At 38.0% G+C, this 26,173-nt stretch overlaps 1 protein-coding gene across 2 annotated transcripts; it reads left to right on the top strand.

Annotated features, from left to right (window-relative positions):
- The first annotated feature begins 551 nt into the window (after positions 1–551).
- LOC121872746 (derlin-2-like) lies at positions 552–21,246 on the top strand. 2 transcript variants are annotated; one of them, XM_042375789.1, is made up of 8 exons: positions 552–798; positions 4,395–4,512; positions 4,997–5,062; positions 5,309–5,452; positions 8,558–8,704; positions 11,886–12,067; positions 13,686–13,832; positions 18,872–21,246. In XM_042375789.1, the coding sequence occupies exons 2-7, from the start codon at positions 4,420–4,422 to the stop codon at positions 13,813–13,815; spliced, it is 762 nt and encodes a 253-aa protein (XP_042231723.1). In that variant the 5' UTR covers positions 552–798; positions 4,395–4,419; the 3' UTR covers positions 13,816–13,832; positions 18,872–21,246. The 2 variants fall into 2 exon arrangements, with proteins under 2 accessions (XP_042231723.1, XP_042231724.1); XM_042375790.1 differs by having other exon boundaries at positions 553–798; positions 11,904–12,067.
- Positions 21,247–26,173: the final 4,927 nt, after the last annotated feature.

The raw sequence follows: 26,173 nt of genomic DNA, 5'->3' as shown, positions 1-26,173 counted from the left end.
ACCAACGACAATGATTAAAACAGTAATGGTAAATCTCTTAATAAAAATAAATTCACCTTTAGTCTAGATATTACGAGAAAATATAATAAATGACGTAGCAATGATAAGAAATAAAGTCATCCACAAGATGATGTAATAACATAACTTTAGCTCAATCATCTTTACATAATTATTTTACCTTTTAAATAAAAGAAACTATCATTAATGTTATAAACAAATCTACATAATATAGTTTATTTTTGTATATATAATAATTTGATTATAGAAGAAACCTTTTTAATAGTATATAAAACATACTTAATATAGTTACACTATTATATAGGAAATTATAGATGTTATCTAGGGATTTTATAATGTATTTAGCTAGTATTTTAGAGAGTTAGTAAGCAGATATTTTCCTTTTACATAACTACTTTACCTTTTCTTAATATGGTTAGAATTTAATATAGAAAATTTAGATGTTTTTTTATTGATTTTATACATATTTTAAAATTTTTAAAAAGTTTAAAACCTATTTAGATAATATTTTAGTTTAATAAATTGGTGAAGGTGTAATGCCTGTGTGTGGCTCTCCATGTAAACAACCTAACAACACGTCAACACTCGAGGGCCATTGATAACTGTCTCTCACTCTTGTCACTCTCGGCTTTATAATTCAAGAAATACATCACAAATCTAGAAAAAGAGGCTGATTCAGAGGCAGTGTCAGCGAGATGGTTGAGTTACATAGCTGACATCTTGACGTGTTTCATCAGTGACATCTTTTGGACTTTGAATAATTTTTTTCCTCCCCAGACGGTAATAATATGAGGGTTGGATATGATATATTGCTATTTTATTCATTACAATAGTCACAATTTCATAATTGTTTATGATATACACAAACAATGTAGGTATATGAATAATGGTGAACTAACTCAATTTAGCCAAGAGTAACCCAATTATCCAAGGAAGCTGTTTAAAGTCCATTCTCATTCCCATGAATCTGTGCTTGTATTATCCGTGGTTGATGGGTCAGCTCCATTATACTATTACCTATGCTGGCCGTATTAAATGTGAGAACAGTAATAACACATTTTATGTTTGGCACAGGACATACTGTAGGTACGGCAGCCTAGTAAGCATGCATGGTGGGCAGACTATACGTACAATAATTGATATGCCTGTACTAAGATGGTCTTCTGTCTGACTAACCTAATATGGCTGCAGAACCTATCTCCAGTGTGATATATGTATGTTTATGTATTTCATATTTGCTTCCTTTCTTTGGGGTTGTCCCTAAAACCGTTAATATTCATTTTAGCACATGACCTGGACCACAGGATGACAATTGGGTCTTCTTTTGTATAGAATTTAATTCCGAGTCGATTTTCTTTTATGGTAATTCTTCTGCACTCTGTTATGTTAGAATAGTAAATTCATGTAGCCTGAAATATAAAGAGTCATTAGGTTAGGTTTTTGTTTTTTCTTTTGTTAGGTTAGGTCAGGTCAGGTACCATACGCTACACTTTCCCTCTGCTTTAAAGTCCTGTCCACTTCCTGGGACTTTAAAGTTAGAAAAGCTAATTTTCTTACCAAAGTCCAAGTGAGGTAGCAAGGGAGGCGAAGTCAAACCCCAAGGGATTCTATCAAATGTATCAAACTAAAACACGAGAAAAGGTTGGACCAATACAGTCAGATACCGGCGAGCTAACTGATAACGACGGAGAAATGAGCAATAATTTGAATAAATAGTTTTAAACAGTTTTCACCACTGAAAATTTAAACATGATACCCGAGACACCGACTCTATACAGAGATAGTGAAGAAAATAAATTAAGCAAGATAGCAGTGACTAGTAACGATGTTAGTATTAAAGGAATGTAGAGAAGAGCTGAGTATGCCCTCAGCAAAGTTGTTTAACATGTCCTTAAAAATGGGTGTACAGTCAGTTCTGCTATAACGCGATAGTTGTGTTCTTGTAAAATATCGTGTTATAGAAATTCGCGTAATAGAAATAACAGGGCTTATGGAGAAAATAGGGTTAGGTGTAGATTACTACTTGAAATCGAAAAAAAATTAGTAGTTCGCCTAACACAAAGGATAGCACAGTCTAAGTAAATGTTACATTCATATCTAATAATGAAATCATACAGTAAATGTAACACTTTACCTTGAAAAAATATGAATATAACTTGATGGGGGAGAAGGGTGATTTTGAGGTTGATAACATCGAGCTTCTCTTCAAGTGTTATATCCTTTCTTTTACGATCATCACCGGGAATGCGATCACCAGAATGTTTCTTGGAGATATTCTTCTTTACCATATTCACAGTTAATACCACAAAATTGAAGAAATAGTAAGCAAAGATCACGTTACAGCAAACAAGCGTTCGCGTTATACAAATATCGTTCCTCTATTCATAAATCGCGTTAGAGCCAATTTGCGTTGTCAAAACACGCGTTATAGCAGAACTCACTGTAGTACCACAATCCTAGAGGATAGCGAATGTAATACCGATTTTCAAGAAGGGAGATAGATCACTATCCTCCAACTACCGTCCATCAGTTTAACATCAATTGTAGGCAAATTAATGGAAGCAATCATTTCAAACTATTCGAAATCACCTGGAGAAGCACAAGTTAATCAATGATTCCCAACATGGTTTCACAAGTGGGCGTTCATGTCTAACTAATCTATTAACATTCTTTTCATCTGTTTTCGAATCAGTGGACGAGGGGCACAATTATGATGTATATCTCAACTTAAGCAAAGCTTTTGACAGAGTCCCCCACGAAAGACTCATAAGAAAAGTGGAGGCTCATGGCATTAAAGGAGATATTCTAAAATGGATTAGAGCGTGGTTACAGGACAGGAAACAGCGAGTGAGCATTAACGGCACTAAATCCGATTGGAGCAACGTCACAAGTGGAGTTCCCCAATGCTCAGTACTTACACCATTATTATTTCTTATATATATGTAAACAACATAGATATTGGCGTAGACAGCAACATAAGTAAATTTGCTGACGACACTGAAATAGGGCGTGTGATTATATCTGACGAGGACTCTGCAAAACTACAGAAAGATCTAAAAAAAAATTTTGAATGGTCTGAAAAATGGCAGATGAAATTCAATGTGGACAAATGTAAAGTACTCAGTATAGGAGATGTAAACAGGGAAACCATATACCAGATGAACAACGATGTTATTGAGAAATCTGACTGCGAGAAAGATTTAGGAGTAATGATAAGTAGGAATCTTAAGCCAAGTAAACAATGTGCATTTGCTCGAAACAAGGCTAATAAAGTACTTGGGTTCATACAAAGGAGTGTTAGTTACAAGACTAGCGAGGTCATCGTAAAACTATATCTTGCGCTTGTGAGACCTCACTTGGATTACGCAGTTCAATTCTGGTCACCGTATTACAGAATGGATATAGAGTCCTTGGAAAGAATTCAGAGGAGAATGACAAGGCTAATCCTGGGCATTAGGAACCTTGAGTACAGAGACAGGTTAAAGCATCTTAATTTGCACTCCCTCGAGTGACGTAGAGCAAGGGGCAATATGATAGAGGTGTATAAATGGAAGTCGGGGCTGAACAAGGGGGACATTACAAAGGTACTCAAACTATCCAAGCAGGAGCGAACTCGTAACAATGGTTTTAAATTAGTCAAATTCAGATTTAGGCGCGAAATAGGTAAACATTGGTTTGGAAATAGAGTAGTGGACGAGTGGAACAAGTTACCAAATATCATCATTAACTCGAATTCGCTGGATAGCTTCAAGCATAGGTTGGATGGATAGTATATGAGCAATAGGGGTTGGGTGTAAATGGGACTGCCCAGTATGGGCCAATAGGCCCGCTGAAGTTTCCTCCATTTTAATGTTCTTATGTTCATGTGCTAAAACAAATAATTTCCACTAAAACATTGGTTGTACCAGGTAATGGATGGAATGTAAATCCTGTACTGTATGTTTGAGGAGAAAGGAAAAAACTTTTATGAATATTCTTTACAAGTGTCAGGTTAAGCTGTGCATCCAGGAGTCTTGTGAGAGATGTACTGTTTTTGTTTTGTTTTTTCTCTATTTTTTCACAAATATATCAGGACCATAACTGGACAACTTATTTTATCATTGGTTAGCAGTTCATGCCAGCTAGAACTGGATATATTTTTGTGAAGATTTTTTTATTAGTTCTGTAAAGTGTTGAAGGGATGGAGACCACTGCATTCTTGATGTTTCTTGAATAAATTTTAAGCTATAGTTCCTCTCTTCTTCACTGGAGTTTAATGAAAATTCCTTCATTATTATTGTCAACAACATAGTACAGCCATTGAACCCAGGACACAGTGGTGTGAGATGTATACATTACCACCACCAACACCCTCAATATGTTTTTAAATATTTCAGAAATTATTGAAGTAAGAGAATCAAAATGGCTCACCAGACATTCCAACAAGAATATATGCAGATGCCGCCAGTGACCCGGGCGTACACCACAGCCTGTGTTATCACGACCATACTTGTGGTGAGTGAGTCACTTGTGGCCATAACACTATTTGGGAGATGAGGTTGGGTTTGTTGTGGTTAGGTTATGTTGGGTTTGTTGTGGTTAGGTTAGGTTAGGTTAGCATTAGGGTGGTTAATCTTTGGGTGAAATAAGCTAGGGTGGAGTTTCTTCAGGTGATCTGGACTCCCTACTCCAATCCTATACAGTACAGTACTGTATGTGCAAAAATAAAATGCAAGGAACATGAAACATCCACTAATGATGGCCGCCGTCCCTACAGCTAACCTCCAATAATGATAGCTATGTTGACTGGAATACCGGAGTACTTTAGAACCACTTATTAAATCATGATGGGTTTCCATTCAATATTTTTTATTGCTGTGTTAACCAATCATTCTAAATCAATAAAAAATTCTTATAACAACTGTAAATTTTGATTACCAGAACCTTACTTTAAAATTACTTTTGAAAATTATATTGTAATTTTTTTCTTTTTTAACAGCAATTGGACATTGTTTCACCATTCCAGCTGTACTTCAACCCCATCCTCATTTTGAGACATTATCAGGTCAGTAGAATGTGTTCATTGTTATTTATCAACACTTTTAATGTAAGCTAAAGAAAAACCTTTTCGCATTTCTATAATATTTGTTGTTTTCATTTACTGGGAATATCACTGAATGTATGAACTTGTTGATGTGTAATATGTATTAGCCTACTCGGTATTCGCCACCTGAAATAGCTTTGTTCTGTAATTCAAAATGGTAGGAAATTTTGCTGTATTATGATTATTTTATACTGTACCATTTTACAGTTATGGAGGCTGGTGACAACATTCCTCTTCTTCGGGACAATAGGCTTCAACTTCTTATTCAACATGATATTCACATACCGTTACTGCCGCATGCTGGAGGAGGGCTCTTTTAGGGGGCGCACAGCTGACTTTGTGTTGATGATGGTAAGATGGTCATGGAATTACAGTACAGTAAGTGTATACTGTACAGTATTATATAAATTACTGTACTGTTATAGGTTACTCTTCAGTGTGGTACAGTGTTGATAGTGTGACCAAGAGACTTAAGTACAAGAAAGGGAAAATGTACTTGTCATAATTGGATCAATAATAATTAACACAGGATCTTGTAAGGACACAAGAGGCAAGATTGTATTTTATGAATTTTAGTCCTTATCACATCTGTATGGGACTGTAGCATTAAGTTTTCTTTGTATTTTATTTTGTTCTTTAATAACTGCCATGTACAGTCCCCTTCACTAGTGCATTTACAGGGGCTTGTCAGGTTTTGTGTAGTGTGGCAGCCCTGTGTTTGTTTACATTCAACAGAGGGAAACTCGCACTAGTAAACATACATTGGAATCAAATTAAAACTATTGAAACAAATATCTCAAAGATAATGATTTGTGGAATGTTTATATGAGAAGCCCTTGTAAATGCACAAATGAAGCGGACTGTACATTCCCTCAAAAAGTATCGTTAGATTTTCCGTCGCTACAACTTGAAACGCAAAACGAAATGCTTTGATATGATCCCAGTGCATCATTATAAGATGGTATGCCTGCTCACCTTATCAGCAACAGCTAGAGATGGGGGCAGGATTGGAGGAGGGAGTCGTTCCTTGTAGGCATACTAGATATTTCATTATAACAAGTAGAAGGAAGGCATATATAAACAAGCCACTGACTGATGATTACAATAACACTGAAATATACATTAAATGAAAGTATTTCAGAACATCATAACTGAGACAGGCCTCAAAATGGACATTTCACCATTACATTGTTGTGCTAACGGAGTTTCATTCATACCGAGTTTCACAATATGCCAACTCATGTTGTTCATGATATGTCTGATTTATGAAGAGTGACTAAGCAAATAGTACTTGATATTAGAGTGAACAGCTACAGCAATATACAATACTATATATCAGTCTACATGGGATCTGCCATGTTTTTGAAATGTGAATTGCAATGGTTTAACACTGAAATATGGATTTAAACAAGGAACTTGCTGGCAACTGAACCCCCCATCTACCTATAGTAAGACATTTGTGGTTGTAAGTTTCAGTGTGGCATTAGTTGTTTCATGGTGCCTAACCCATCGTGATACTTTTGGTTCACGCCATGCTATCTCAGCGTTACGTATACCCTCGTTGTGAAGGGCAATACAGTAAACCCTCGACAACTCGGCACATATGGGACTCTGGCCTTGCCGAGTTATCCCAAATTCCGACTTATCGAGGCACTTCCCCCCCCCTCCTACAAAAATACAATAAAAAATAATCTGTTCATATTGTGTACATGTAATTACTAAACGTAAAAAAGTAACACTTACCAGCACTGCAGGCAAAGAATGAAGCATCATAGTAGGTGACATAGAGGCATGGTAGGTAACACAGAGGTATGGTAGGTGATGCAGATGGCCAGATATGCCGAGATTTTCCCAGATGATTTTATACATCTTGGCATTTCCCGAGTTATACTAATACATTCCGAGACCATGTCCATGCTAAGTTATCGAGGGTTTACTGTAATAGCACCTCTCACATCTTGCTATGTCTCCCCAACAATTCCTCACTTCATTCGATGTAAGATCCCTTTGATAACCGGCATGGTGTTGGTATCCATTTACGACATCCACTCCGGGTCTTGTAATACTGTACAGCTACTCCTCGACTTACGACCTACCCGACGTACAACCACCCGGACATACGACCGCCCCAGTGGCACCAAAATTTTTTCAAATTACGTATTTTCGAGTTCCGACGTTAGTGATTGCGCTGTGTACTGTACTGACAAAATTTTCGTTTGTAATTCCCTTTAAAATGGCTGGCATGCTTAAAAGTGAGAGTTTTGTGGTGATCAGAAGAAAAAGAGACACCCATTTTAGATTTTCTATGTATTATCTTCACATTTTCGACTTACGACCAATTCGACTTACGGCCTGGATTTGGGTCCCTAACCCCGTCGTAAGTCGAGAAGTGGCTGTATATGATTTGAAGTCTTGGAAGATTCACATCATTCGAAAATGTATACCTGTACTTATTTATGCCCAGAGGTCGTGGATGTAGAACTACCAACAGTTCAGAAACAGGTCGAGTAACATTGCTCGGAAGCCTCGAATCACATTGATCCCATGGCTAATGATTACTTTTGGGGACTGTACAAAGTGTATTTACTTAAACATAATTTGGATGAATGAAAAAGCTCTGATGATTGTTCATAGTTTTTTTATGGCTGCTCAAATATATATCTCAGTGTTTGAATCTTATGATAGTTAAAGAATTTTTTGCTCAAGTTCCTTCTTTTAGTGTGGATTTCTGGATAGTTTTGAGAGGAGTTGCCATGTGAGGAAGTTTATAGACTGGTGAAGGTCTCTTGGTGTAGAGCTTCACATCCACCAAATGTTGAAACTGTGTCCAGGAAGTGGTTGTGGTTCACTGTACTGCACCTTTTATCACTAGAAGGATTTTATTTAGTACCATATATTTTGTTTGTTATTAAAAATGTTCTGTTTTTATATCATTCCTTATATTTTTGTCAGTCCTCATACCAGAATTGTATTGAAGAGTACTGTAGGTTTACTGTTATTTATCTTTATAGACCATTGAAGGCTGACCAGATGCAGTGTGAGATATTTTTTTTTACCTCAGAATCTTTCATTCATCATGAAATAAATTCTCTTGAATCATTTAAACCTAAGTTAAGAAACCTCACATGTGCAGTCAACTACTAAAAGTTCGTTCACCTCTCCACCTGAACCATGAACTCTGAGATTCAGACTCATGAATCTGAAGCAGTAGACTAATACATTATTATGTCCATAAATGCTTCAGATTCATGAGTCTGAATCTTGGGGTTCGTGGTTCAGGAGAGGTGAACAAACTTTAGTAGTTAACTGTACATGACTTCAAGAGAATTTACTCCATGATGAGTGAAAGATTCTGAGGTACACAAAAATATCTTGCATTTTAGTAGTTGACTGTACTGTATTTTTGTATTATTAAATTTTTTAATATTGCATAAGAGTTGTATTGCTACTTTACAGATGTTTGGTGGAACATGTATGCTGGGCTGTGCCATGTTCTGCTCCCTACTGTTCCTGGGTCAGGCCTTCACCATCATGCTGGTGTATGTGTGGGCACGACGGAACCCATTTGTTCGCATGAATTTCTTCGGTCTTCTCAATTTTCAGGTGCTTCTATTTTAAAATTTTCATATATATTAAATTGATTTGAAATTTTCATATACCGTATATTAAATTATTAGCAGATACTTTAGTGCAGAAATACACCAGTTGGTTATTTGTGTTAGAGAAGCCTTGTTTGGGCGACTTAAATGAGGTGAAGGGTAGATAAATCTGGCCATTGAATCAAGATTTTTGTGATTAGGTACAGTGTAACATTGGAAGGAATAGGTGGTCCTGTTCAGAGCTAAGAGAATGGCTGGGTAATGAGAGTATTCGTAATGTTTTGTGTTGAGGATTGTGTGGTTTGGGCATGTGGGAAGATTTGAGGAGACTGACTAGGTTAAAAGATGCATCAGTTTGAATGTGGAAGGGAGGAGAGATGGGGTAGGCCAGGAATGATGTGGGGATAGAAAAGAACTACAACAGACCGCACATCACGGAGAGCTACAGCTAACCTTCACAAGTTAATACAAAAGACGATCATTTTACTGTGCTTGGGGGGGGGGGGCGGTTCACTTGCACGGTTAAGCCATACACACGGTTGGGGTCCTTCCAGGAGAAATATTTTGAGATAATGAGATTCTACACAACTTTATGCGAGGGTTGTATATCACCATTATCATTCTATCCTTGCTTGTTTAGTAGATAACTATAATACCTTTCAGGCAGATACAGGTAACTCAATAAATGTCTGTGTCAGAGGTGTAGATAGGTAGTGTTAACGTCTTGGCTGGCTAAGTTCATGAGCTGTATGGCTGGGTTGCGTGTTCCCAATTACCCAGCCTACAAATATTTATGGCACTTGATACCTTTGGAATTTAGCTATTTATAATAATTACAAGCATATATTGTTTCATGCTTGTATGTTTTAAAATACCCAAATTCAGTAGTTGCATCAAGTGCCATAAATATTTATGTACAGCATTCCCCTCAAATTCATGGGTTTTAGGCACACACACACACACACACACACGCGCACACGCACGCACACACACACACACACACGCACGCACACACACGCACGCACACACACACACACACACACACACACACACACACACACACACACACACACACACACACACACACACACACACACTATAAAAACAGCTCTGTCCCAACCATTGTACAAATTATCAACAATTCGTAATCAACCAGTGTATTCACTCCTAGTCAATCTTACCTTTTTGCACTGTCACTATGTTGAAATGTCCTGTAGTATAACCTTCTCCCCATTTAGTTATTATATATCATTTGTATCACAAGAGAGACACCTTGCGTGATGTTACAAAAGTCGCTCTCTCACCGTACTGGCCGTAAAAATGCTGGCAACATTAAAACTACCCACAGACATTCTTGGGAACATCCAGGGTGTCATCCACGAAATAAAAATCTGCGAACTATCCGGGCATACTGTAAAGCAAAGTAAATTTCTCCAATAACAGTCCGTGCAGCTGGCCACCCACTGCACAGTTCCCACATTTTTTATTTAATGTACAGTATACTGTATCTACCACATAACTCAATAAAATAGTGCCATTAAAAATTTAAAATTTAATAGATGATAAAAATGATACATGTGTGACTAATAGTAATTTGCTAAGTCAACCTTTATAAAGCAATCTATTACCATACATTAGAGTGTGTGTACTTGTGGACTGAACAGTTAACTCACCCTCTGTGTGGTCTTGTGGGTGACAGCAGCACATGGAAAATATATGGTGGTCAAATTCACAAACTCTATGTTGAATATATAGGAATTACTGTACATACCCATTTTGAGTTAAATTATCATACATTTTTCACATTGGTTCAGCATGAGAAGGGTGTTATCCAGTGTGAACCTCACTACCAAGTATCACAAGCTTCCCGGTTCCAAAAAGTCGATTGAATTATAGGAATATAATTTGAATTATATTAAGATGTTACTGTACAAAAACTACATTTGGGAGCATAGCCCAGGAGAGGAGGTGGTGGGTGGAATTTGGATAAAAGGAAGTGCACTGTAGATTAAATAAAGTTATGACATTGGATGGATTTACCATAAAAGTGAAGCCGTTTTGCATACAGTGGCCTTACATGAATGGGGGAGGTTGTTGGGTGTTACTGGGTCAGTACCACAGGAAGCAAATTTTACCAGGGAGTGTTGAATATCAATTTGCGATGCTAAACCAGTACCAATGAGTGGGAAAACTCAAGATCCTACTGTATGCAATAGTACTCTACCAGATAAAAGTGTGTATCCTAGATCTGCATACGACAATGGACAGTGAGAAACTGTGTGCGATCATTACCGTCACTTCCACCCCTTGCCCACCAATTATAATTGAAAATTAATTATCTTCCAAACGTAGTTAAGGCATGATTGATGCGGTTAAATAGCAGTATCGGCTTCAATTAATAAAGCAGGGTAAAGCCTTGGCTCAGATAAACAATCGGCAATAAAATTATCGTCTGCTGTATAGCTATTATTAATTTCTTGTGTTGTTTAGTTAATTTTACAATCTATGTAGCCTTTCATATTTTTTAATGTTGTAAGTTATGGATAATGTTGAGTATAGCTGAGGTCTAATATACTGTTTTTTTTTTTTTTTACTGGGATTAGCCCACCCGGGCACAGGTCACTGACCCACATCGGGGGAGGGGGGGGGGCAAAAATGTAGGAATAATAATAATAATAATAATAATAATAATGATAATAATAATAATAATAATAATAATTATAATAATAATAATAATACAAATAATAATAATAATAATAATAATAATAATTCACAATAATCAAATTTATAAAAAAATAAAAATAATGAAATAATAATAATAATAATAATAATAATAATAATAATAATAATAATAATACTGTAGTAATAATAATAATAATTATAAAGACAAAAAAAAATAAGATCAAGAGTGAGGAACAATATACAGTATGTATTTTGTGTTGTCAAAGTAAGAGAAACAATTGAGACCCTGCAATTGTGTGTAAATGAGGCAGAAAGTCAGATCAGCAACCTGGGACTTGGTCACAATTTTTGAGTGTGTAATAGTAATTAATGGTTTATTGTGGGTGTGTGAGAAATCTCTTTTCACATTTCAGTTAATAATATTTTATAAGTATTTATGTATTGCTTAAAAATATTCACTCAAAACTTTCATGAAGATTCTTATTCAACTTTATAATGGTCAGTGTTTCTTGTGTGTGCAGGCGCCATATCTTCCCTGGGTGTTACTGGGCTTCAGTGTTCTTTTGGGAAATTCCGTCATTGTCGACTTCGTAGGAATTGCAGTTGGACACATATACTACTTCCTGGAAGATGTTTTCCCTGCACGATCTGGAGGCATCAGGCTTCTGAAAACACCACGCTTCCTGTGAGTCTTTTAACTGCATCAGTCAGCTGTATGAATTCCAGTCCTAACTAACAAACTGACTGATTCACTTCCTCAGTGACTAAGAGAAACTTTCTACTGTATGTCAACTTATGGTATACACTACAGGCACCATGGTTGAGTTACTGCCACATGTATAATTATGGCAGCAATGATATTCTTAGTTTTGGTTACAGATTTAAGTCATCATCCTTAAGAAGAGAGAATTTTATCATGCCAATGAATTTTAGTCTGTTGTAGCCATAGGTTAGAAAATGTACACTTTTGGTACAGTATATTAAATTTATGGTAAAAACCTGATGGATTATGAGATTTTACATTGTGACTAGCTGCTGCACTGCATCAGTTTATTAGGAGAAATTAAATTTTCTGTGGTGTTATAATGTGATGGAGCATAAGTTCTGTACCAAACAGGAGCACCACTCAGTTATGTTGATGTGGCAGAGATGAGCTTCTGGTCCTTGTACAGTCAACTGCTAAAGGCCATTCACCTGTTTCCCCCTGAACCATAAACCAAGAGATTCAGACTCATGAACCCGAAAAACTTATGGGCAGAATAATATATCGGTCTATTGCTTCGGGCTCATGAGTCTGAATCTTGGGGTTCGTGGTTCAGGAGAGGTGAATGGACTTAAGTAGTTGACTACTTTTTGGTCAGTACAATATAATTTTAGGAAATCTTAGTGGTACTGTAGAGGATGAAAGCTGTTAAAATATATAATTTATTAGAAAATGCATAAGACAGGTATGAAAAGTGACTTGACATTTCTGGCTATCCTTGCTGTGAGAGGTTCTTAGAAATATATTACATATATCACTAGAAAAAGATGACCGAGGTAGATAACTAACACATTGTACTGTATTGAATTATGTCAACCTTAAAAAGCATATTTGATTGGGAGAGTTGGAGTGGATATAGGTAAATGTCCTGGGAAGACAACTCTGGAACAGCCAATATTAGAAACGACTGAAAAACAAGTGTTTGTGTGAGTGTGTGTGCTCGCATCGTGCATGTGTGCTCGCGTCGTGCATGTGTGCTCGCGTCGTGCGTGCGTGCATGTGTGCTCGCATCGTGCATGTGTGTGTGTGTGTGTGTGTGTGCGTGCGTGTGTGCGTGCGTGCGTGCGCGTGTGTGTGTGTGTTATATAAGGTTTCCCCAGTATGAAAGAAGAACAAATTTTATATATGAGGATCTCTGGACGATAATCTGCCAAGTGCCAAAATAGGAAGTGGAGGAAAATGCTCAGGGAGGAATGTGTGACATACAGTGGTCTTCTTGAGGACTCTCACCCACATGTACATGTTACCAATTGGGTCTCTGACTTACTCAGGGGACAGGGGAGAGGTTGGGGAATACAATGCCATACATAACACGTTTCAGCGATATATGGTCAGGAGCTCCTCATTTATTAAATTCATTGCATTAATCAACACTACCATTCACACTTCAGTACCGTGAAGGCATATTTATGAACACAATTATAGTTGCCAGTCACCCCACAGACGGCATGGCCAATGTATGTATTATTTGTAGCATGAAATAGTGTGCTGTCTTCACTGAGTTAGCATAAATTTTTTTTATGTGTTTTTGTTACTGCAGTGTCCAACTGTGTGAACCTCGTAATGAAGACCCGAGCTATAATCCCCTGCCAGAGGAACAGCCAGGAGGTTTTGCTTGGGGAGAACAACAGCAACAACAACAACAAGATCAGCAGCAGCAGGAGCAGTGAAGCCATTAGCAATACAGGTGTGACTGAACCTTGAAATTTATATCCAGTTACTTTCCACTGATGATGCACACACAGCCATTGGTTTAGATCAGTGGCTGGGACTAATCAGACCAATGAGAGTAATGTACTGTACATACCTCCCTGTTGCCACCATTGCTCCTGGATATGGAGAGATGGAAGCAGAAGTTACGGTAACCGTTTAAAGTTTGAGGCTGAATATGCACATGCTGTCACTCTAAGCTGATACTTACCTCAGTCTTCCAGTCTGATAAGTCATATTGGTTTTCCAGGCAGGAATCCTCATTCACTCCTCTTGCCATAGTCATTGAATAGCTGTTCTCTGTTTGCTCCAGTTACTGGTACAGTATCAGAATTTAGTGCTATGCCTTTTTTTTAACTACATTCGGCCCTTAACATCGCGGGGGTTAGGTAACAGAGATACCCGTGAATGTTAAAAATCCGTGCACTATTGCTGTCCCCCCCCCTCCCTAAAAAACCCCTGGCCCCCCATGTCCTTATTTACCGTATATACCTGTGTGTAGTTCGAGTTTATAAGACCAAATTATTTGGCAAAAAATTGGGGGTCGACCTCTAAACAGGTAATAGTTTCGTTAGGTTGAAAAATATTTACCAGTAAACAATGGAAACGACGCACCACCAGCTGTGAGTGTCGGTACAGTTGCCAGGGCAGATCTCTTGCGTCATCATAGCAAGCCCAAAGTAGCCAAATGCATGGTATGGTATGCACAGGACGATGTAAAACATAAAGTACAGTATTAATTTTTTAAAGTTTATTTATAGATACTGTACATAAATTTTTGTTCATTACATTTGAAACATCAATCTTTGTTAATTAAATTTGAAACAAAAGAAAACTACGATACCGTATTTTCATTAAAATATTACATCACAAGTATATTTTACCTTAACTGTGACTGAATGAATATATTCTCAGAAATAAATATGGAAATGTAATATTTTGGCTGAAATGACGTACATATTACAGCGGAAAGTGGGATAAAATCATGACGAAAACAATGACTTTCGCTTTCTTTCGTTGTTCAAAAGATTTTACTGTAATCGCTTTTCGAATGGTTTTCAGTTAAAAAACTGTTGTACTGTATTACAATAATATTCTATCCTATCATTAGCCTCATAATCCCACAACTGAAAACCATTCGAAAAGCAATTACGGTAACATCTTTTGAACGAAAGAAAGCGAGTCATTGCTTTCGTCACAATTTTATCCCACTTTCTACTGTAATACATACGTCATTTCAGCAAAAATATTACATTTCCATATTCTCAGAAATAAACAGTAGTTTTGTTGAAACGTAATGTACAGTATTTAATATTAAAATGCAAAAATAGCTATAAAAACAATTAATACTGTACACCCGTAATGTACTGGCTGGCATCTTCATTCGTCCCTGCTCCCGCCTCCAGCATCACCAGTCCTCCCCGCTCTATCCCTCCTCCTCCTGCACATGATCACTACTGTTGTATTACAATAATATTCTATCCTAATTCACTTGAATAAATACTACGATACCATATTTCTGAATATTTTCATTAAAATCCATCAAAATCATTTTCCTTGTCATCGTCTTCAGCACCAAACAGCTCCTCCCAGTCTTCTCCTTGAACAGGGCTAGAGGATACGTGTTTTTCGAATCGCTTTCAGTTAAAAAACTGTTACATCACATGTATATTTTACCTAAACTGTGCCTGAATGAATATATTCTCAGAAATAAATAGTAGTTTTGCTGAAACGTGATGTATTTCAATGTAAAATAGGATAAAATACATGATGAAAACAAAAGACTACCTAACCTTCCGATGTTCAAGAGATGTTACTCGTTTTTTAATAGTTTTCGGTTAAAATACTGTTATATTACAATGATATTCTATTCATACTGTGCTTGATATACTACATTCACGGAAATGTAATATTTTTGTTGAAATGACGTACGTATTACAGTGGAAAGTGGGATAAAATCGTGACGAAAACAATGACTTTCGCTTTCTTTCGTTCAAAAGATGTTACCGTAATTGCTTTTCGAATGGTTTTCAGTTAAAAAACTGTTGCATCACAAGTGAATTAGGATAGAATATTATTGTAAGACAACAGTTTTTTAACTGAAACCATTCAAAAAGCGATTATGGTAACATCTTTTGAACGAAAGAAAGCAAAAGTCATTGCTTTCGTCACTATCCACTGTAATGCGTACGTTATTTGAGCAAAAATTTTACATTTCCATATTCTCAGAAATAAATAGTAGTTTTGCTGAAATGTAATGTATTTCAATGTAAATTAGGATAAACTACATGAAAACAAAAGACTTTACCTAACCTTCCGATGTTCAAGATATGTTACTCGTTTTTTAATAGTTTTCGGTGAAGATACTGTTATATTAGTGATATTCTATTCATACTGTGCTTGATATAATACATTCACGGAAATGTATTATTTTTGCAACTACAATGCTGATGTCAACACAAGCGTGGTTACAGCGAGACTGACTGAGTGAGGGAGCGCGGGGTGGGGTGACGATGCGCTATGCGTGTGTGTGTGTGAGGTAGCGGGAGCGGGCGGTATGCAGTGTTCGGTGCCTCGCGCGAGTTGAATGGTGCGCGATTTGAATGTACTTCAATACTTCAATGTACAGAATATTTCTCCGGTGGGGCAATCCGCGTATTTGCGAATCCGTGAATGCTAAACCCTCGTATGTGAAGGGCCGACTGTATACTAGATGTGTATTAATTGTTTTACATAGCCCTCAGTGTTAGCATATACAGTGGGGTATGCTATAACGAACGGATCCTACTACGAATATTCCTATAACGAACGGTTTTACCTATAAAATTGAGAATGCTATAACGAACGAAACTCCTACAACGAACATTAAAAAAAAAATTTTTTTTTTTTTTTACTAATTTATTGTTTTTTTTATTACAAGTATAAATGATATTCTTTATTTCAGGGGTTTAGATGCATATTTATGCACTTTTTTACAATTTTTACAATTTTATATTATATTTTTCAGTGTTAAGTGGTTGTATTTGGGGGCCTGGAACGGATTAATCCTATAACGAACGAATGCTATAACGAACAAGGTTCTAGAACCAATTAGATTCATTATAGCATACCCCCACTGTAGTTTATTTCATTATTTATTTTCATATGACGAGTTATTTACTGTTTGCAAATAATTAATTTTGATCCAACTGGCCTGCTGGCTGGTGGCTGACAGTGTTGCCTCCATCACTTGATTTCACAGTAAGAAACTCATTCTGTCTTTTGATGGTTTATTTTCTCGGGCCTCACCCAGATTTTTGCCCCTGGGTTACATAGGTGAGTATGTAATATTTTATTTAGATGATGTGTTAGATGGCTGGTATGGGATTAGTCTGCTGTTGAGTGAGAGTACAAGTACAGTAATCAGGGAAGTCCAAAAGCCTTCCCTCAGTTCTGTGGTTTAGCCTTCCTCTTGTTGGCTCCCTCATAGTACAGTATGCATTATACTCAAGATGACTCTAATGCCTCTATCCCAGGTCTTGTACCCCAAGGTTGAGTTATCTCTGTTGTGTTTGTTTTTATCATTATAGTTATAAATACTTGTTTGCTAGTACTCTAGTAATGTATATAGTACTGTACAGTGATGCTAGAAATGTGAATTTTGTGCAGATTGGAAGGGCACTTTAGCTTGGTTTGTATTGTACTTTCACTGAATCTCTTCAAATGGGTAATGTTGACAAGCCCTGTGCAGCAATAATTTATGTGGTCAATTCACGGTATATACTGTATACTGTGCAGTGATGTAATAAGCTCATTCAGCATCATATATTGAATGGCGAATCTAGGCTTCTAAATCTCCCATTTTCAGGTGGTGTTGCAACAGGCAGGTGTTCTGTACTAACTGTTTAAATTAGTCCCAAACCACTGGTGTCAGGTGTCTGTGGTCTAGACCAGTGTCATACTGTGTGTGTGTCTGTCTTACTTAAGTTGCCTAATTTTAGGCTTCTTCATAAAATGGAATTTCAGGATCATTCGTTCATTTTTTAAGCTGACTACAATTATAATTTGTAATGGTTTTGGGCAAGTGTGAGCTTGGATCACTAACTTTATTTTAGGTCAGTTCTCTTGTCAGCTGAAGCAATTGATCATAAGTTTTAACATGTCAGAGCTTTTGTATAAGACAACAAACATATAATGTGTTCATATCCTTTGTATTTTGTTGTACAGCTCCTCCCCGACTTACGACAGGGTTAGGGACCCAAATCCAGGTCGTAATTCGAAATGGTCATAAGTCACAATTGCTGAAATAATACATAGAAAATCTGTGTACTGACGTTGGGACTCGAAAATACGTAATTTGACAAAATTTTGGTATGACTGAGGCAGGTTGCAAGTGCGGTTGGTCGTAAATCGAGTAGGTCGTAATTCGGGGAGGAGCTGTACTGTATTGTATCTGACCAAGTACTGTACAGTACAGTACTACAGTAACTCCATTTACAAAATTATTAACAAGAAATCTTGTAAATTTTACTCGGGTGCTGCCAGTATTTAACAATTTAAGAGTTTTCCCTCGCACACACACACACACAGAGCAGAGCAGAGATAACTTATTATCATTAAATTCTTCAGCCTTCACACACTCACATCACTGCATTTACATTTAAAAAAAAACTGTTAATTTATATAGAATAACTACAGTGTGAGGGAGTTACACGGTGCTGCAGGACACAACAATAATATCAACTGATTCATAGCTAATGTTTATTACACCAAATTTCACATGCTCTGTTTCTGATGGTGAGTGGAGGTTTGGGCCATGGTTAGGTTATATTAGGTTCTAACCACCCTGGCCCAAACCAAACATCCATGGCCCAAACATATTACACATTTGTTTCTGACGTGGTAAGTGGGGAAGAGCAAATTAAATAGAGATTTCTAATGTGTGTGTGTGTGAAGGTCAGGTTGTATTAATGTTACTGTTTGTAAGAAATATTTTGGTGTTGTTCTAATTCACTGTTTTCTCTCTCCAACCCTCAGGACTTTGGCTTCAGTTGAGTGTTTTGTTAGGATGAAAATACTAAAGATTGACAGAGCAACGGTAAATGCTTTCTGTCTGTACACCTAAAATAATATTGCACTGTTATGTACTTTATAAAATAAATTAAGAACACAAGTGACTTGAACGGCTGACTGTTGTACTTATGGCAAGAAATAACATTGGCTGAAATCAGAAGAGACAGAGCAATGGGAAACTTCAGTGTTTTTATGACAATATAAAGTTAAAGAACATCTGGAAGGGTACTAATTAGGGCTGCAGTGTACATTAAGATAGGCATCAGAAGAAGGAAAAAAATGTTATCTTGAAAGATATACCATAATTTTATTAATGCTTTACAGTACTGTACTTTATTTATGGTAATTTTTTCCTGGGTAATTTAATCCAACAGCTTTGTAATTGATGGCTCGCTGAGTGTACAGTTGCAGAACACCGCGACCCAGCCAAGCTTTTTCATACATGTTCAGATAATCAACGATTTGATTTGATGAAAGTTAAAAAATATTTTAAGAAAATTATTTGTAGCTCATGTTGTTTAGAAGAAAATAAAAAGGAATTGTTTACCATCCTGGTGTTGGCATTGTGACTTATAAGTTGATACTTAATAAGTTTATACTGTATATGTTGTTCTCTGGAAGTACAGTTAGTCTGTCAATGAATGTTATCAGTGTGATAATTAAAAGAATTGTTATATGGTATAACCAAGAGGCCAGTTAATAAGACTAAGTTTGTGACTTAAAGTTTGTCTCATTTATTGTGAAGGAGTAAGAGAGAGAGTAATGTCCATTACTGACTATGATGAGCCACTTGTTATTGCACCTTTATAGTTATCATGTCAGCTGGTCAGACTATTTTGAAAGTATAGGTACAGCAATATCTGTGTGTGTGTGTAATGACCTCCATGAAGCTAGTTCCTATGTTAATAAGGATGATTCATTGAGACTGAACTACAGGAGATTCATTAATTTTGTATGTTCATACAGTCTTTCATACTCTCTCTCTCTCTCATTCACTTTCTAATATGACTTAGTCTCTAATGAGTTACTGTGAAGACTGTCTGTATTATTCAATTGAAATTGATTTAAAGAAGTATTATGTCATGGTTCAGGCATAACAGTTCATTACACAGATATTAATGTACTTACATTTATGATCAGATTTATGAAGTAAACCTGTTGTGTTCGAGAATATCATTACTTTAGACGCGATAGTAAGATTTTTACTTATTTCTTGTCACATCATGTTGGGGTATATTGTACTGTACAAGTGTTTATCTGGGCTGGGATGTAAACTCAAGATAGCTATTGTCATCCTCGGTGTGTTCTGTGATCACATGTTTCACAGTCAGTGGTTCAGCTTTGTAATATATAATTAATTAGTGAGAGACAGAAGATGTGTGCTAGTACTGTACTGTTCATGTAGTGTTTTACAGTTTACAGTACAACAGTTCTGGTGGTCTGTTTCAGACATTCTTGTGTAAGGAGACACATTTATTTCTTAAAACCTTTCTTGAGTATATTTCAGTTTGTGTGAGTGCTCTAGAGAACTCCCTTTATGCCTCCGCTACCTGTGACTGTGAGTGCTTGCCTCTTGTGTCCATCTGTCTGTCTAGTTAAAGTTCTTCATCTAGACGTGGTTGGGCTGTAACTTATAAAAATACTGTATTGTAATCCACTTTTCATACCATTTTGTGTTACTTTATCCATTACCTTTGTTTAAAAAATTTTTCAGGAACATTTTAAGAATGTGAGTGTTACTTCAAAGTTCTGAACAGAACTGACTTATGATTTATGTAACCAGAAAAAATTTATTGACTAATCTGAAGCTTTGATTGAGGAAAATGACTTGCCGTCATAAAACAATAGTGTTGATTTATTTAACTATTATGTGCACTGCTTTGTCAAGATGATGTCATTTGAATTTCCTAAGATAATACTAGTACTATATTGCACTGCCAACTTTGTGCTTCTTGTAACACTGGAGGAATTATTCTGTCTCTTCTTATTCCAATATGTAAAAGAAAGTAATATAGTTAACCAATTTACATTGCTGTTAATATGTGAATATCACTTAAAAGATGGCAGTGTGTGTGAGTATACTGTACTTGCTTTTACATAAGTATTGGTGCAAAAGTGTAAGCCGTTTCGATGTGCTTTTCCGTACCAGTTATGGAAGATATTAAGCGATTCCCTTTTTCAGGTTTTCACTGATATTAGTGTATTTTGATCTTGTAAATGTAAGAAGTACATTTAATTTAAAATGGTTATGGATACATTATTTTTTCCACAAATAATGTGATGATGATTGCAGTTGTTGAGGTTGTTGCATGTAGAAAAATAAAGAAGCACAACATTTATATACAAATATTTTTTCTCTGTCTGGGTAAACCTCTCTTGATGTTAACTCACTGTGTGTATTACTCTACTCCAATCTCAAATTAATATGGGTGTTGATGGTGCAGCGGTAATTTGCATCTCTCTCACCACTGTGTCCTCTGTTTAATCCCTGGCTTGGGACAGACGTGGGGAGGGTGTTATCTAGTATGACCCAACCAAACACGGCAGGTCTCCTCCAGGTAAGTACTGTACTGCTGTTTGTGCACTCTATTAGCTGAATGTTAGAGCATCTTTAGGATGGATTCCATTGTAGAATATAAAAAGGGTCCCTTCCCCTATTACACCCTTGTAGTCAGAATGGAGATATAAGGAGAGGGAAAGAGGTGGTCTTGGTAGGGGTGAGGGAGAGAAGAGGTAGATCTTATTGAGAGAGTGGGGAGGCCTCTGTGAATGGCTATTCTTTACAATACAGGACTGAACCTGAGATGAGGTGGGGTGAACAGATTCCTCAAGAAACACCAGTACCATTGATGCCTTGCTCACTTTTACACCTCCGTGTGTAGTGCAGGCAATTCTGTGTCCCACATGGGGTACATTGCTGACCCAGGGTACACATAAAATACATGTATCCAAAGAGTTTGAAATGAATATGACATTACATTATCTCATAAATGTCAAATACTCATTAATTTTTCAAGTGATTAGAAAAATCTTAGAATAACAATGTATGACATGTTTACAAGGATGTATCTGCCACCTGGAGAGATTAGGATGGTAGAATTTTTTTTTCATTTAGTTCAGAAAGTACAAATGAACAGTATCATACATTAAGAAGTGTTGAACTACCACAAAACAGTATGTTGGTATGTTTTATAGGAGGTGTAAATGATAAGCATTTTCATATCATCCATTTTATTTCAATACTGTTTCGCACTGACTCGTTTCAAGAAGCTGGCCAGGCCTCAGCATGACTCACAGTGGTGCACGGTGAGGTCAAGGCCAGCCAGCTAGCCACAGAGCCTATGTGGGAACGTTACACAACTCGCCCCTCTTCTGTCTTGGCCAACCTTCTCAGATTATAAATTATATAAATGTATTTTATTAAACTTTAATTTTTGCTATGTATATATTTATATCATTATATATAGTATTTAGAATCTTTGTTACAAACAAACCAGTTTTTATTACAATGTAGTGTAAACAAATGCATTATAAAGGTGATAGTTGGTAAGATTCCTTCAAGACTGTGGTAGAAAATATCTTTTATCTTACAGACAACGACATAACCAGGCAGCTAACCTTACACACTAACACCTAACAGAGTAACACATGGAAGACAAGAGCTGTGGCTTCAAAGCTTGTAATTCATTTATCAGCTGATTTCATTAACTTTAACGGAAGCTACACGCGCTAATAATGGAACTGTAGCCTTGAAGCCCGAGCATAAAATTAGGCCACTGGCCTAGAATAACATGTTCGGGTCGTCCAATTGTGGACCCAACTTCAACAAGAGAAATTTGTCAAAGTACATGATTTTTTATCCTCTTAACTAGTGGAAGACTTGGTTTCAGATTATCTAACACAGTACAGTAACTCTGCAAGACAACAAGAGCTGTTGTCAACAAGTTACACCCATGCACAAGTAACCTCACGTGACAACAACCATCATCAACAAGACACTCATGCACAGGTAACGTGACAACATGAACTGTTGTCAACAAGATTCACTCACGCACAGATAGTAACCATATGTGACAGCACGAACTGTTGTCAACAAGATACATTCACATACAAATAGTAACTTACGTGACAACACAAACTGTTGTCAACAAGATACACTCACACACAGGAAGTAGCCTTATGTGACAACACAAACTGTTGTCTACAAGATACACTCACACACAGGAAGTAGCCTTATGTGACAACACAAACTGTTGTCAACAAGATACACTCATACACAGGAAGTAGCCTTATGTGACAGCACAAACTGTTGTCAACAAGTTACACTCACGCACAGGAAGTAGCCTTATGTGACAACACAAACTGTTGTCAACAAGATACGCTCATACACAGGAAGTAGCCTTATGTGACAACACAAACTGTTGTCAACAAGTTACACTCACGCACAGGAAGTAGCCTTATGTGACAACACAAACTGTTGTCAACAAGATACACTCACGCACAGGTAACGTGACAACACGAACTGTTGTCAACAAGTTTGGTTCAAGCACAATATAGTATGTAATTTCAAATAACAACAGACCATTGTCAGAGCATCACTCACACCCACTGACACTCAACAACCTCACTCCTTTTCAAATCAAAGAGTAATACTGAACCTGTATATACAGTACAGTACTATATACAGTTATATAATAGATACATATATTAATATCTTGAATTTATTCATCCAATTTAATACCCGTTAATTTAGAAATACTGTATTGTACCATGGTATCCATCAGCGCTTTAATTTAACATAATTTATACAAGTAACTTAGTAATAAGAATATCAACTCTGTTTACCTTATGATTTGACATTGTTAAACAACAGTGTGAGTGTGTGTGTATTGGATATCTAAGTATGCTTGTACATGTATCAGTGTTTGTGTATGTGCATGTATATTTGTATGTATGGGAGTGTACAGTAACTGCATTCACCTGATGCATTTTACAACCCCTTCTCTCATCCCCCCCCCCCTCCTATACTCAAAGGATTGGAACTAGAAAGGGGGGGGGGGATGGACGTTGTTGGAGCAGCGCCAAAACAGAAGTTAACATCCCTGGCTGGTCCTACAGTATCGATCTTACAAAGAGAGAGAGAGAGAGAGTAATCTGGGTGTGTGTCGTTCACTATGGTTCCAAACCCACTGGAGGTTCTCTCTGATAGGTTGTACACTCACCCTCACTATCAAAGACTTGGGGGGGGTAAAAAGATTTTAGTTGGTGTGAAGGTGAAGTTGGAAGAGATTAGTGGACAGAGTACCCTCGAATGCTCCTGATCATCCTTCATGCATCTTCCTAGAATTTATTCTCATCGCCTAAGCTTCCTTCTAATCACTTCGGACTCCTACTAGTCTATGATAACTGAAATGGTGCGCAAATTAAACCCTTGAAGTGTATCGGGTCAAGGTGAACATTCACACAGACAACACCAAACAAACAAAATGCACTGGAGAAGAAAATTATGATACCCAACCTCCCACACACACACACACACAGCACCCCTGCCCCCATAAACACACACAGCACCCTGCTCCCATAAACACACACACAGCACCCTGCTCCATAAACACACACAGCACCCTGCTCCCATAAACACACACACAGCACCCCTGCTCCCATAAACACACACAGCACCCTGCTCCCATAAACCACAGCACCCTGTCCCATAAACACACACAGCACCGCCCCCCATAAACACACACACAGCACCACTGCTCTATAAACACACACAGCACCCTGCCCCCATAAACACACACACACAGCACCCCTACCCCTAAAACACATACAGCACCCTGCCCCCCATACACACACAGCACCACTGCTCCCATAAACACACACACACCTGCCCTGCATAAACACACACACACACAGCACCCTACCCCCTATAAACACACATACAGCACCCCTGCCACCCATTAACACACACACACGCACCCCCCCAATAAACACACACACCACCCCTGCACCCATTAACACACACACAGCACCCCTGCACCCATTAACACACACACACACAATAAACACACACACATACACTTTAACCACACACACTGCACCCCTGCCCATAAACACACACACACACACAACACCCCTACCCCCTATAAACACACATACAACACCCTGCCACCCATTAACACACACCTGCACCCCTACCCCATAAACACAGCACACCCATTAACACACACACCGCCCCTACCCCTATAAACACACATACAGCACCCTGCCATTAACACACACACACTGCACCTACCCCCATAAACACACACACACGCACCCTGCCACCCATTAACACACACACACACAGCACCCCTACCCCCCATAACCACACACACAGCACCCCTGCCACCCATTAACACACACACACTGCACCCCTACCCCCATAAACACACACACAGCACCCCTGCCACCCATTAACACACACACACTGCCCCTACCCCCATAAACACACCCATTAACACACACACACACAGCACTCACCCCCCATAACCACACACAGCACCCTGCCACCATTAACACACACACAGCACCTGCCACCCATTAACACACACACACACACAGCACCCCTACCCTCCATAACCACACACACGCACCCCTACCCATTAACACACACACACAGCACCCCTGCCCCCATAAACACACACACAGCACCCTGCCACCCACACACACACAGCACCCCTCCATAAACACACACAACCACACACACACTGCACCCCTGCCCTGCATAAACACACACACACACACAGCACCCTACCCCCTATAAACACACATACAGCACCTGCCACCCATTAACACACACACTGCACCCCTACCCCCCATAAACACACACACAGCACCCCTGGCCCCCACCACACACACACTGCACCCCTGCCCCTGCAAAACAACACACACACACACACACAGCACCCCTACCCCTATAAACACACACACAGCACCCCTGCCCTTAACACACACACACAGCACCCCTACCCCCCATAACCACACACAGCCCCCCACAACCACACACACACTGCACCCCTGCATAAACACACAGCACCCCACCCCTATAAACACACATACAGCACCTGCCACCCATTAACACACACACACAGCACCCTACCCCCATAAACACACACACACCCCTGCCACCATTAACACACACACACACAGCACCCTACCCCTATAAACACATACAGCACCCTGCCACATTAACACACACACACTGCACCCCTACCCCATAAACAC

The sequence above is a fragment of the Homarus americanus genome, unplaced genomic scaffold (genome assembly GCF_018991925.1).
Source record: "Homarus americanus isolate GMGI-L3 unplaced genomic scaffold, GMGI_Hamer_2.0 scaffold39155, whole genome shotgun sequence".
NCBI classification, from domain to species: Eukaryota; Metazoa; Arthropoda; class Malacostraca; order Decapoda; family Nephropidae; genus Homarus; species Homarus americanus.
Note: the sequence above shows the minus strand (reverse complement) of the source record. Positions and strands in the feature narration are given on the sequence as shown.